The sequence below is a fragment of the Schistocerca americana genome, chromosome 9, assembly GCF_021461395.2.
Source record: "Schistocerca americana isolate TAMUIC-IGC-003095 chromosome 9, iqSchAmer2.1, whole genome shotgun sequence".
Lineage (NCBI taxonomy): Eukaryota > Metazoa > Arthropoda > Insecta > Orthoptera > Acrididae > Schistocerca > Schistocerca americana.
Genome location: NC_060127.1, coordinates 142,072,158 through 142,086,529, shown reverse-complemented (window position 1 = coordinate 142,086,529; position 14,372 = coordinate 142,072,158). Strand labels below are relative to the sequence as shown.

At 38.8% G+C, this 14,372-nt stretch overlaps 1 protein-coding gene across 2 annotated transcripts in view; it reads right to left on the bottom strand.

Moving 5' to 3' along the window:
• The window catches only part of LOC124551363 (BTB/POZ domain-containing protein 17), a 135,472-nt gene that overhangs the window by 47,730 nt on the left and 73,370 nt on the right, over positions 1-14,372 (bottom strand). For both annotated transcript variants that reach the window (XM_047126398.1, XM_047126397.1), the window contains exon 6: positions 3,221-3,357. In XM_047126398.1, coding sequence (XP_046982354.1) covers positions 3,221-3,357 — 137 coding nt within the window. The remainder of the gene's footprint in view (positions 1-3,220; positions 3,358-14,372) is intronic.

The window sequence follows — 14,372 nt, the reverse complement described above, 5'->3', positions numbered from 1 at the left end:
TGTTGGATCACCGTATTTTAAAACAAACTGTTCAAGGACAAAAGGAATAAACCCACCATGGAGCCACACAATTTTATTTTTCATCCATACAATGAGTTGAATTTCGAACTGCCTGAAACATTTTGACAGGCATAACTCTCTGTCACTCAACAGCTAATACTAAACATTCCCAATAATGAACTAAACATTCTTTTATTAAAAAAAATCAGCTCTTTCAAATGGAAGTTAAACATTAAAATTTAAAGACCTCTCTTTTGAAAGGACTTCAAAGGAGATAAAAATCTGGTGCAAAATTTTTCTGAATCTCCTTTATCTCGAGATATTTCCCAAACTAAGTAACTGCAATGTATACGACTTCGTCATTTTGCTACTCATAAAATAGTTTACATGCTTACAAAGGGAGGCCTTCATAAAGATTTTTGTTTAGGAAAAATTAATGGCCAAACTTTGGAAAATATTTGACACGGAAAATTATTTCTCAACTTTGAGTTATCATATCAATCAGCTTATTAAACATAGAATCCTCCAATCTCTAACCTGGCTGCTACACTTACCAGTGGATCAATGCAGAAAGTGTCACAAGGAGACAAATTCTTAACAACCATGTAATAGTTTGTCAAAAATGACAAAAAATTAGAAATTTTGTGCATGTTTTGATGATCCTCACTTGAATGAGTGCAAGATCATAAGCACTTCACATTAAGAGCTAAACTTTTTTGAAATGACCCCCTGTTGATGTCCTCTACAGGCGTGTTACACATTTACACTCTTATTTAGTGGAACAAAACAACAAAATAAAACATTAATGTGGTTTTATGGAAAGGATAGTTGCTACTCACCATACAGTGGAGATACTGAGTCGCAGACACGCACAACAAAAAGACTGGTGGAAAATGAGCTTTTGGCCAACAAAGAAACCTTCATCGAAAGTAGACACCACACAGAACCATCCCCCCCCCCCCCCTCCCTAAATAACCATGGTCTCTGGCAGTGCAGCCAGACTGCAAGCAGCAGTGCATGATGGGAAAGTCAACTAGGTGATGGGGAGGGATAGAAGGACAGGGGTGGGGGCAGTAGAGTGCTGCTTATTGGAGTATACAGAGATGAGGTGGAGGGACAGTAGGGCACCTAAAAGTCTGAAGGTGCGCTCGTGGAATAGAGGGCTGTGTAGTGTCGGAAACGGAACAGGGAAAGGGCTGGATGGGTAAGGACAATGACTACGTAGGTTGAGGCTAGGGGAACACAGGATATATTGCAGAGAGAGTTCCCACCCGTGCAATTCAGGAAAGCTGGTGTTGATGGGAAGGAGATGCCACAGGTGGTGAAGCTGTCATTGAAATGAAGAATGTCGTGATGGGCGGAATACTCAGCAACAGAGTGGTCCACCGGTTTTTTGGCCACAGTTTGTTGGTGGCCATTGACACGGAGAGACAGCCAGTTGGTTGTCATGCCCACGTAAAATGCAGCACAGTGGTTGCAGCTTAGCTTGTAGATCACATGACTGGTTTCACAGGCAGCCCTGCCTTTGATGGGATAGATTATGTTTTTGACCAGACTGGAGTAGGTGGTGGTGGTGGGAGGATGTATAGGACATGTCTTACATCAAGGTCTATCTCTGTAATAAATATCCTTGTCAATACCTACCTAACTTCTGCTACCAACCCCTTGCATCATGGCTCACATTCCTGTAACAGACCTAGATGCAAGACCTGACCCATACATCCTCCCACCATCACTTACTCTATTCCAGTCACAAAAATCACCTATCCCATCGAAGACAGGGCTACGTGTGAAACCAGTGATCTGTAAGCTAAGCTGCAACCACTGTGCTGCATTTTACGTAGGCATGACAACCAACAGGCTGTCTGTCCACATGAATAGCCACTGACAAACTGTGGCCAAGAAACAGCTGGACCACTCCGTTGGTGAGCATGCCCAACACAACGTTCTTCATTTCAATGACTGATTCACAAACAGTGCCATCTTGATCCTTCCCACCAACACCAGCTTTTCTGAACTGCACATGTGGGAACTCTCCTTGCAATATGTCCTACATTCCCTTAACCCTCCTGGCCTCAATATTTGTTAGTCATTGTCCTTATCTATCTAGCCCCTAGCTTCAGCTGCCAGATACTCTGTGTGTGTGTGTGTGTGTGTGTGTGTGTGTGTGTGTGTGTTGCATTTGCACAATTAGAAACCAGCTGGCCTCTGTCTGAAAACGAGACTTCAATAACAGAGGAACACGGGTACAGTTACTTTATAACACGTAGAACACAACACTCCCAGAACATTTTGTATTAAAAAAGACATGTGCATTAAATAATAAAAACAAGGATTTAGCATACTGGCATATGCAGATGATATAATAATGTTAGGAGAAAATGAACAAGGAATTAATACACAATATTACACAATAACTTACTTGGAGTGGGAGTGGAAAAACTAAATGCTCAATTGAGTGACAGAAAACTAGCCTAGTACCGCAAATACGAGTATCAGTTTACTTAACCTGAAAACAATTTAACAACATACAAAAATATCAAAGAACAAATAAATAATGGAGAAAAATAAAATACGTGGAATCGTGCATTTCTGAGTACAATAAAAAGTACACTTATCTTAAGAAATTAAAAAAAATCCATGAACATAAAACTCTTATCACACTTTTTCTAACGTATGTTCATGAGACTTGGATTTTAACACAATCAGAAAAACTGAAACAAAAAATCTTTGAAAGGAAAATTTTGAGAAAGAGATTTGGCAGGATTCATGATAACACACAACAGAATAGGGAAACTAATGAACACAAAAGTCTATGATTTACAGGGAAAGCCAGTTGCTATATTTAAAATTGTGGCTATGAATCTTGGATTGGACAAATGCTTCAATCCCTTGAAGAGAAGAAAATGAACAAAGTACGTACAGAATGGCCTCAAGGATGTAGATCTCTTGGACCTGGAAACTTGCATAGCTTGTGATGCTTGTAAAAGAGAGAGAGAGAGAGAGAGAGAGAGAGAGAGAGAGAGAGAGAGAGAGGGGTGGGGGGGGTGGGGGGGGGGGGGGGGGGGGAGAGCAATCTAGCTTCCGATTCATGGTATGTATAAAAATATTTCTGTCCACAGTCCCAACATCTGTGCCTTGCTGGCTGCCTAGTTCCACTACTTCTACTCCCATTCATTAAGCTACTTATCATGGTACTGTATCTAAATTAAAATCTTACTTGTATACTGCCATTTCATCATGCGCTACTATGTCATTCTGTTGCAACAGAAGCTGTAGGATTTCTGGTTCAAAAGAGCCGAAGTCAGAGTACCGAGCAACAAGTTCGATGTTCCACTTTACAAAATTCTGACAAATCTGTAAAAAGAAGAAAAGCATATGCTAATTTGAGAATCATTAAAAAATCTTGTTTCAGTGGTTCTCTGACATAATGTAGAATGACGACATAACTGTAGAAAATTTCCGCAACATCATTCTCATGCTCAAGAACGAGTACTGAATCATAGTCCATATACACTACTCTAAAGAAATAGGGGAACACGGCTTTGGCCGTCTGCTATATCCCATTGAGCAATAATTAAGGTACGTTACCAAATTATACCTCTACATTTTCATCCTTTGTGGATTAAACAGGCCACCCTCACAACATGCACTGCATTAAGACGTCGCGCTGCGTGTGCTTGAATACAATGTCCACAAATGACAACTGCCACCTGTGTACCTTACCTCACCAGAAAATACTGGGACACAATGGAACACCATCACATCCTCGATCATTTACATGAAAAGAGCTGAAATGTCCAGTTCAACAGGTTTCAAAAACAAAGTGGAAGCAATCCTCCATCCCATCATCCTACATGTTTTTCATTGGACTCTCAGAGCTTCAATAATGTGGATGCTCTCCGTCAGCATTTATCACTGTCTGATATCTATACAGCATGATCCGTACGTGTCTATGAAGGTCACCTGGTGGTATCCATTCCCATTCTTCAATGAGAGCCCATTAGAGCTCATGGGCAGTCTGTGTTGGAGCAGGACTACCACAAACATGTCTGTCACGCATGTTTCACATGTGCACGATGGGGTTTAGGTCCGGACTCACCGTTGGTCATTCCGTTACTTCAATGTCCACGCTTCGCAAGACATCTCTGCCAAAGCTCGGCACGCGGGATCCGGCATTAAAAGGAATTCAGGGACAGCAGCCACCACAAGGTCCAACAGGGCCTGTTTGATGTACTGCCTGTGATAGGGTGACCACGGACAATGGTGAGATATGTAGGGCTGTCATCAATGATGCTTCCACACCACATCAAAAAACACTGGAAATCTTTGCTTTCCTGAATAACATTTGGCAGGTACGGCTTACTGTGGTTCTCCGCACACAAACACCACCACTGCCTTCCATCAGAGGATATCTGGACTCTTGTGTGAATAACATGTTTTGCCAGTGTTGCAGTTGACACTGGAATGGAAGAACTGAAGTAGAGCTGCAAGATGATATGTCAAGCAGGATCCTCAAACATGATATCTGGAGTCTAAAGTCCTTTCTCGTAACTTGTTCATTAAAGTCTGATTGGAAACAGTGGCTCCAGTGGCCATTCTGAGATCATCTTGCAGCACTCTGGCAATAACCAGACGATGCCACAAAGCAGAGATGGCCAGATATCGGTCTTCGTGTGGGATTGTCATGGTTGGTGACCTTGTCCAACTTGCCTTGTGTACTGACCTGTCTCTCTGTAATGTGGGCACAACCCATGGACGACCCATGGAGAGGCAATGGCATCTGCAGCAACACAACCAAAAGTCCATCCTTTTTGGATCAAACAAACCGCCTTGCAACTTGCACTACATTAAGATGTCACAATGTATGAGCTTGGTCAAACACAACATCCACAAATAACAACTGACACTGTGTACCTCGCAAGAAAACACTAGGACACAGGTATTCACTTCCTTCTGAGAGGTTACCTGACACTGTAACAACACAGTAACTGCGTAACACAGTCAACAGATGGGGAATGATTTTAATTTTTGCCTACATTGAAAGTGAAGATCTAAAGCCATGTAATATGACCAGAGGTATTGCCTGTATGGCTCTGAGCACTATGGGACTTAACATCTGAGGTCATCAGTCCCCTAAAATTTAGAACTACTTAAACCTAACTAACCTAAGGACATCACACACATCCATGCCCGAGGAAGGATTCGAACCTGCAACAATAGCGGTCACGCGGTTCCAGACTGTAGCGCCTAGAACTGCTCGGCCACTCCAGCCGGTGGTTGCCTGTATCAAAAGATTTAACAAAGTGGATGCTGATACATGTGTTCCCCTAATTCTTTTGAACAGTGCATATTATAAAAATGAATGTATGGTCTATAGCTCCTCCTAAACTATTGGATCAATTTCGACTGAGCTTTGTACACTTATCTACTATCTGGAAAGAAGAACACTGTGAGTAAGAACTGCTTGCCTTATAAGGTGTTGGGGCTGGCATAGAAGCATACCTCAGGAATGTCTGGAGCAATTTCAACCAAATTTTCCATATACATGACTATTATGTATATTATTTGTATAAAAATACTGTGTGGGCAATATATCCCTACGTACCACCCCTATTATCCATTCATGCACAAGCTCATGTTCTGGTCACGGAGCATGACGAACATCGATGTGTTATACCTTGCTGGAAAATGGAAATGTCTACTTTTATTTGGTGTAAGACTATTACATTTTAATTGAAAATATGGTGGCATACGTTTAATATTTAAGACAAAATGCGCTTTTTCTATCATTTCTTAGTGAGTGTCACATTTGAGGAGTTACAGAAGTCTGACCGCAGTTAGGAGAAAAATTTTCTTTGTACAGTTTAAAGATATGACCACACACTACTCAACTTCCAGATGATGTGTTGTTGCTTTCCAATTGTTGTTTTGTCCTAGCAAAGATAGGCATAGATTGCTGCAATTTGCCTAATGGTGATACATATTAACAGGACAAAATATGAAAATGCAAGCTCTGTTGTTGTCTTACACAGCTGTTATGTTTTTATGCTTAGATTACTAATATCGCATCTTTAATTAATTTATTTTTTCTGTGAAACCATGCATCATTTACAAATTTGTAAAAAGTCTTATGATAAGCACGCGAGCAGTTCGGTATCACAGTGAGTGAAGCGAATTCTGAGAGAATACAGACAAACTTCTTGTCTTGTATAACAAAACGAGTTCTGGCAGGTGACAGAAGTTTGTATTGGATGAGTTTTCAAGGGAGTCGTAGAAGAAAAATCCATGACTTCTATGTGGAAAAGCGGTTTCCAAAAGTGGCAGCTTTACTGGAAAAGTTAAGAGACTGACATGGAAGATTTTCCAGATTGAGTGAAACAATCCTTTGGCATGCTATTCGAAAATTGGACTTCAGACACAAAAAGTTCAACAAAAAACCTATGCTGATGGAAAATAACCAAGTTGCAGGAAAAATAGATGAGTGCTTGCGGCGAAATAAAACATTTGCGCAACACTGGATGGATTATTTATTAAACTGATGAGCTCTGGCATGATGCAAATCATTCAAGAAGGTTTGTTGGTGTGCAAGAACAGAAAGTACCTTATGCATAAAAAAATGTATAAGGCAATCACAGAGGAAGTGTTAAAGAGTGGAATGGCTGGAAAGGGGGAATTCAAACATTGTCTGATTCTGCCACACTGGGAATGAAAATGGGTTCGTGGAAAATGCTGGTTTATGTTTTACTGTGCAAAAAGGAGGTGCAGATCATCATTCTGAAATGAATGCCAGACACTACAAAGAGTGGTTTAGGAGAGTTCTCTAAAAATTACCAAACAGATCTGCAACTGTTTTAGATCAGGCTCCATGTCACACGATGAATCCAACATCACGAAATCCATCTACAAAGTGGAGAAACAATTATATTATTGAATGGCTGGAAAGCAATAACGCAGAGCTTCCAACCTCCATCATATGAGGAATTTACTGAAGCTGACCTAGTAGAATAAGTGAGACCGCAATTCAGGGTGCAGGAATACCTTTCGGAAAGTATACTGCGATCAGTGGATGATGAAATTAAACTTGTGCGGCTGCCTGTAGTGCATTGTAATTTGAACACCACTGAGCTTATTTGGGCATTTGTTAAGAACAAGGTAACAAAGGAGAACAAGAATTTTAAAATAAATGATACTTCACAGTTGTGTTGCTATGCTCTGGAAAGTGTTCCCCAAAGTCACTGGAGGAATTCAGTGAGTCATGTATACAAATTTGACAACAGTTATGCACATAGAGCCCACAGTATTGAGATAGCAATAGAACTACTTTTCATCCAAGCAGACAATTAAAATAGGAGCAGCGATACCTCAGCCAGCAGCGAAAGCTAATAAGGTAGGTTTTATTTCAGTCATTATTCTTTACTGCAAAATTTGAGATGATCGTTTTTTCCATTTACTGTTGAAAAACGCTATACAAATGCTCATTTATTGTGAGCTGCTTGTATATCAAACATTTATTTGCTATTTCCCATATTATTTTGCTCCACTCACAACAAAAACTGAACACGGCAATGCTGTATGCTGTATTGAAATGCGACAACAAAGATACCATTTTTTCCTGATGAACAGGCACTTATTGTACATTGCAATGGTGGTGTGACAACTACATTCCACCACAGACTCGCACATATCACAGCTACTAACACAATTGCTTTAAAAACTCCTAACTAACGAGCACGAGGAGTACCATCGCAACAGCTCCAACAGTCACAGCATCTTGCATTTGACGTTATAGCAATGAAACGAGTAATCAGAAAACAACAAAAACCAGCCTGTAAATAGAACAAGGTTGTGTATTTAAACTGTGCAAAGGAAATTTTTCTACTAATTTTGGTCTGATTCTTACGAATTCTTGAAGTTTCTACAAAAAGCACAGCTTCTCTTCAAAATTACCACGTATGTCGCCCACCTTTCAACTTAGATATAATATCATATATAGATAAAAGTAGACATTTCCACTGTTCTGGCAAGGTATATCATATTGTTCATAAGCAATATGATCAGAATGTGAGATCAAAGTCAGGGTTCAATCATTCTGAAAGGGATTAGAGGGGTGGGTTTGGGCATGAGAAGCCATAAGTAAAAATATTTGATTACGGCTGATATCATCTAATACAGTATTTCTCAATCATTCAGTATTTTCAACCCAATTTTCAATCATAATTTTCCTCCACCCCTTGTCCCAGCATCCTCAACAATAAGTCAAATCAAAATACAATTTTGGAATATATCACTTTTTGAATTTTGGGCAGGGATGGATGATGACTTTTCAGCACTGAAAATAAGAGCATGTTGTGAAATATTTTAATTTTCAATATCTTGCCTTTTTGCATTGGCCTCTTTGCAAAAAAATGTGAACATCTTTATTTTCTAATTTATTTTTTATGCCAAAGTTGAATTTATCATGAATACTTGCATTTTTTGTGCTTAATAACTGAAAATAAAATGACATTTTTATTTTAAAAAATTATGATTCACTATTTAAGGTGTGCAAGGTCTGTTCAAAAAATTCCGGAACATTCATAATTTTGCACCAATGGTGTGTGACATCCATGCACACATCTGTGTTTAATGTGTAACTGTTGGAAGTTTCACTGTTGTTCATCTGTTAGCTACTGTTCAGTGCTGTATTGAGAACAATGTTGTCTCGCACAGTTTGTGAATTTCGAGATGGCACAGTTAGAGGTGCAACGCATCTGCATTAAATTTTGCATTACTCCCTACAAATTTTTACAGAGACACATCAAATGATGCAGGAAACCTAAGGTGATAAGTGCTTAAGCCTACTCGGTGTTATGAATGTTCACACAGTTTAAAGTGGTAGGATGGGCATTAAAGGTGACACTCATTCAAGACACTGTTCAACATCTACCAATGACGCTCATGTCAGGAATGTCGATGAAATGGTGCATGCCAATCGAAGACAGACTGTTAAAGAGATTGCAGAAGAATGTAAAATTTCAGTTGGATCATGTCATGAAATCCTGAGAAAGAAACAGCTTGAAATGTGAGTGAAACAATTCATGGCTCTTGCATCACAATAATGCAGCCACATTTTCAAACCTGTTGTTGCGTGACTATTGCATAAAAAATGAAATCACTGTGCTGCCTCATCCTCCTTACTTTCCAGACCTGGCACCTGAGGACTTACTTTAATTTCCAAAGTTGACAACCCCTTTAAAAGGATGAAGATTAACAACAAGAGATGAGATAAAAGAAAATTCGCAGACAGCGCTTTGCGTAATCCAGTAAGGGACCTACGAAGACTGCATTCGGAAGTGGTAATGGCATTGGGAGCGGTGTATGTATTGTGAAGGAGAGTATTTCATAGGAGAACACGCACAATAAATAAAAGGTAAGTGCTGAAAAATTTTGTGGACGAAGTTCCAGAATTTTTTGAGCAGACCTCGTATAGTATGAAAAACCTCTACAGACAAAACAACTATGATCACAAACATTTTTCTTTCATAGCTACATCCTTAATGACTTAATATTTACACACCATTGTTTTGTGAAATCTGCTTCATAATGAACTGATTCCTTTGTTAATTTAAGTTTTGATTTTGCTGTTTTTGGTGCAATTTTATATAATTTTACTTTTTGTTCATAAGACTGTACACTTTTTAAATTCCAAAATCTTCTAAAAAAAGCAATTAAATGAAAATACGGAGACATTGCAATTACTTTTCATTATAGCAATAAAAGAGGCATTTCAACAGAACTGGATAACATATCAAGAAGGACATACGAAAACTGAGGAGAAAAATTATGATTTCTCTCACTAAAAGTTTGTTGTTCACTTAGATCTTTAACACTACAAAAAGAAAATGATCTGCAAATAATATAGTATGTTAATCGAATCATTGTTATGATAGACACTGTTCGCACATACTGATAGATATTGTTGTCTTAAGTCTTCAATTTTCTCTCATTTATATTATATCAGGCATTTCATGTTACACTACACAATAATGAAAAAATAAAAGCACACAGGAAATAGGATAACTTTTGCACCAGTTATGGTAAGAAGCCTGCAATATTGAAATTAGTGCAGAAGATTGGTGTTGCCAATGTACATACGAAATATGACTTCAAACAATATACGCTGTAAGGACTTATTTTGCCTACTAGTACGGTAACATTGTTGAGTAATCTAACGACACAAGATCTGGAACACAAATGCTATGACCTGACGATTGTTGCCCATCCTTTAACCTGGACAGTTATGAATTCAATGCCTTCCACCCACTCATCTACACGACCAAGAATTCACCACCCTTTAACACGAAGACATGGCCAATTTTGAAGCATGTTCTTATGATATATTTCTTCCCTAAAATGATAACTCATATTTGTAAATTTTGTGACGTGGCAGGTTTTGATACCAGGTGTCTTATTTGTTAACTCACATTTCGCTTGACAATATATGTAGAAATCAAGTTACAAAAAGTGATATCTGCGAGAACAGAACCAGACAAGACTTATCACTATGTACTGATATACTGGTGGTTTATTAAATTACAAGAAATGTTCTGTACTCCACAATATTTAGAAATCTTGATAGATTCATACAACTGAAATTGAAAAGGGCCAGTCTGTAAGCACCACTTATAATATGGGTGCTCACAATGATAGGCCAAGTCATTAAGTACCACCAGTTATGCTGATTCAATATTTTTCCACGAAGAAGCAAATAAATCTCTAAAACTGTCATGTCTGTAGGTTTGAACGTGCTTCTCCAAAAATACTAAATGAATTTACAAGGTGTTTTTGCAGTCAAATAGTTGAAAGTTTTATCCACACTAATATTATCAATGCGAAAGTAACTGCCTATTACATTTTCATGACTAATCTGCTGAACCAATTTCGATGAAATTTGGCAAGGAGGCAGCTTGAACCCTGAGGAAGAACAGAGGTACGTTCAGAAAGTGCATAGTGTAAGATATTTATTGATGTGAAGAATAACACTTTAACTAGGTGAAAATACACTGAAGAGCCAAAGAAACTGGTACACCTGCCTAATATCTTGTAGGGGCCCTGTGGGCACAGAGAAGTGTTGCAACACAATGTGGCATGGATTCGACTAATGTCTGAAGTAGTGATGGAGGGAACTGACACCATGAATCCTGCAGGGCTATCCATAAATCCGTAAGAGTACGAGGGGGTGGACATCTCTCTTCTGAAATGCACATTGTAAGGTATCCCAGATATGCTCAATAATGTTCATTTCTGAGGAGTTTGGTGGCCAGCGGAAGTGTTTAAACTCAGAAATGTGTTCCTGGAGTCATTCTGTAGCAATTCTGGACATGTAAGATATCACATTGTCCTCCTGGAACTCCTGGAATTGGCAAAGTCATAAGAATGCACAATGGATATGAATGGATGCAGGTGATCAGATAGGACGCTTATGTGCATGTTGCCTGTCAGAGTCGTATCTAGACGTATCAGGGGTCCCATACCACTCATACTGCTCACACCCCACACCATTACAGAGCCTCCATCAGCTTGAACAGTCCACTGCTGCCATGCAGGGTCCATGGATTCATGAGGTTGTCTCCATACCTGTACATGTCCATCCGCTCGATACAATTTGAAACATGACTTGTCTGACCAGGCAACATGTTCCAGTCATCAACAGTCCAATGTCGGTGTTGATGGGCCCAGGCGAGGCATAAAGCTATGTGTTGAGCATTCATCAAGGGTACATGAGTGAGGCTTTAGCTCCGAAAGCACATATCGATGATGTTTCATTGCACGGTTCGAATGTTGACAGTTGTTCATGGCCCAGCATTGAAATCTGCAGCAATGCAATTTCCGGAAGGGGCTGTACTTCTGTCATGTTGAACAATTCTCTTCAGTCGTTGTTGGTCCTGTTCTTGGAGGATCTCTTTCCAGCTCCAGCAATGTTGGAGATTTGATGTTTTATCATTTCTGGAGTTTAGTATCAACAGACTTTGATAGCAAAGGTAACATTACGTTCAGAACTGTACATTCTTCACACTACGGGCACTGCTGACTCGATATAATTACAAAATCCATCTTTCTTTTAGTATGAAAATCTAATCACAATTACATGACACATTCTGATGCACATATTACACTAGATCGTGCTCAAAATCATGCAACAGGATGGAGTCCGAGAACACACGACAATTATGAAGATTCCTGAGGTTAATGAGTCTGGCAGAGTTAGCAAAATGGATTACAACAATTAAATACCTTTTTCACCTTTCATTTTGTGACTCCCCTGCCAATTGTTTCCAAAGCAATTTCAAGTGCAAATCATAATATTACTTTCTGTTGATGAACTGTGTGTTTCAGTAGTTATGAAGTGTGAATTTAATTTCTCTCAGAATTCCAGACTTTTGAAGTTTCCCACACAAAATTATCACCCCATATTAGGAGACAAATAGCTCGCCTATACTTACATCATGGGGCAAATCCAGTACTGCCGACAGAGACATTAAAAGATGAAAAAATGCTTTTCTTTTCCCTTCAATCTATCTTTCTCCCCACTTTGCCCCATCATCTTTGGACCTTTCTGTGTCTGATCTCAGGCACTCTCAGCTGTCTCTGCCTGCTCCTCCATCTAAGTCCCCGACTTCCCTCATCCTCTTAACAGTTGAGTTCATCTAAACACGAGGCCTAAGAAGGAGAGGGCTCCAGGGATGGCATTTTCAACTTTTCGAAACTACCTATATGATAGTGTAGGTTATGGACCCAGATATCGCACCCTGCAGCATGCACTCACCCTGGTGGGGCCTAGTTTGTGAGTAACCGACAAGACCAAATTTCTCGTGACCCACTACTGCTCTGATATTAATGCCAATACTTTAAGTGGCACGGTAGCCTAAGGACTAATATTAAAAGACAGCTTCTATACACCATGAGCTGCAATTATACACCTCTATAGCCATTACATGCTTGTCAGTTAACACAACAAGATCTGAAATATGTCTTATAACACACTATGCAGTTTGTCATGGTGTTATTGCCATCAAATTTTATGTTTATTTTATACAACAGTTATGTCAAATAGTACCAAGACCTGTCAATGCCAAAAACTTGACAGCAGTAACATTCATGAAAAACTGTGTACTACGTTATAGGACCTATTTCAGATCCTGTCGTATTAACTGATAAGTGTGTACAGCTATAGAAGTGTGTAATTGAAGCTCATGTTCTATAGAAGATGTCTTTCAATGAATATCCGAGAGCTGCGGAGCTCCAAGCAGTCAAGATTTTTACCTAAGGATTAAGTTATCTGATGATATGCTGAAGGATATGGGCTGCCATCTATTTTTTTTATATACTTACTGAAATGGCAGTTTTGGCTCTTTTCATTCAATTAATTGTTTTAAACATCATTATTTCCATTTCTAAACCTAGGCTGCACCATTTTTATCACTGTATTAGATTTTTATTTGCTCTCATCTTTTTCTTCCTTTTATTCTTTTTTCATCCGGAATCTCTGCCCATGTGGTTTTAATTACTTTTATGGAACAAAAGCGCTGGCAGGTCGACAGACAAACAAACACAAACATACACACAAAATTCAAGCTTTCGCAACAAACTGTTGCCTCATCAGGAAAGAGGGAAGGAGAGGGGAAGACGAAAGGAAGTGGGTTTATGTTTGTGTGTCTATCGACCTGCCAGCGCTTTTGTTCGGTAAGTCACCTCATCTTTGTTTTTATATATAATTTTTCCCACGTGGAATGTTTTCTTCCATTATATTAATTACTTTTATGTTCATACATCAACTTCATTTCTCCATTTTCATCATTTTATACTTTTTTCTTGTTATTGTAATAGTTAATAGTATTACTTACCTTGCTCGGATTTTATTTATAAAATCTTCATCTTTATTATTATCATTATGTCCACAGTGCAAAAAGAATTTGTGTTTTAAATGACAGTATAATGATTATCTTCAATATACTGTCCATCTATTAAGTTTTTGACACCACTGCACAGCCAATTAAATACATTATTTTGTCACTTTTTTTACCAATAGATCATTATTTTCAAATTTTTAAATATTACTGTCTTCCTCTTTAAGTGCCTCGTCCTCCAAGACATTGGCGATCGGCAGCACAATCGACAGTGATTCTGTGCTCAACCCAAACCTCTGGCTTAAGTTCTTTAGACAGGATAACTTCTATGTTCCGGACCATGTCTGCCACGAATATTTCCTCGAAGTTATTTGTTTCAATAGGTTGTATTTGTTGTTTGCGCATTAAATGCCCAAAAAATTTGAGTTTTCTTCTTTCAATTGTATTGAGAATTTTTAAATAATTGTTCATACCCTGCAATAT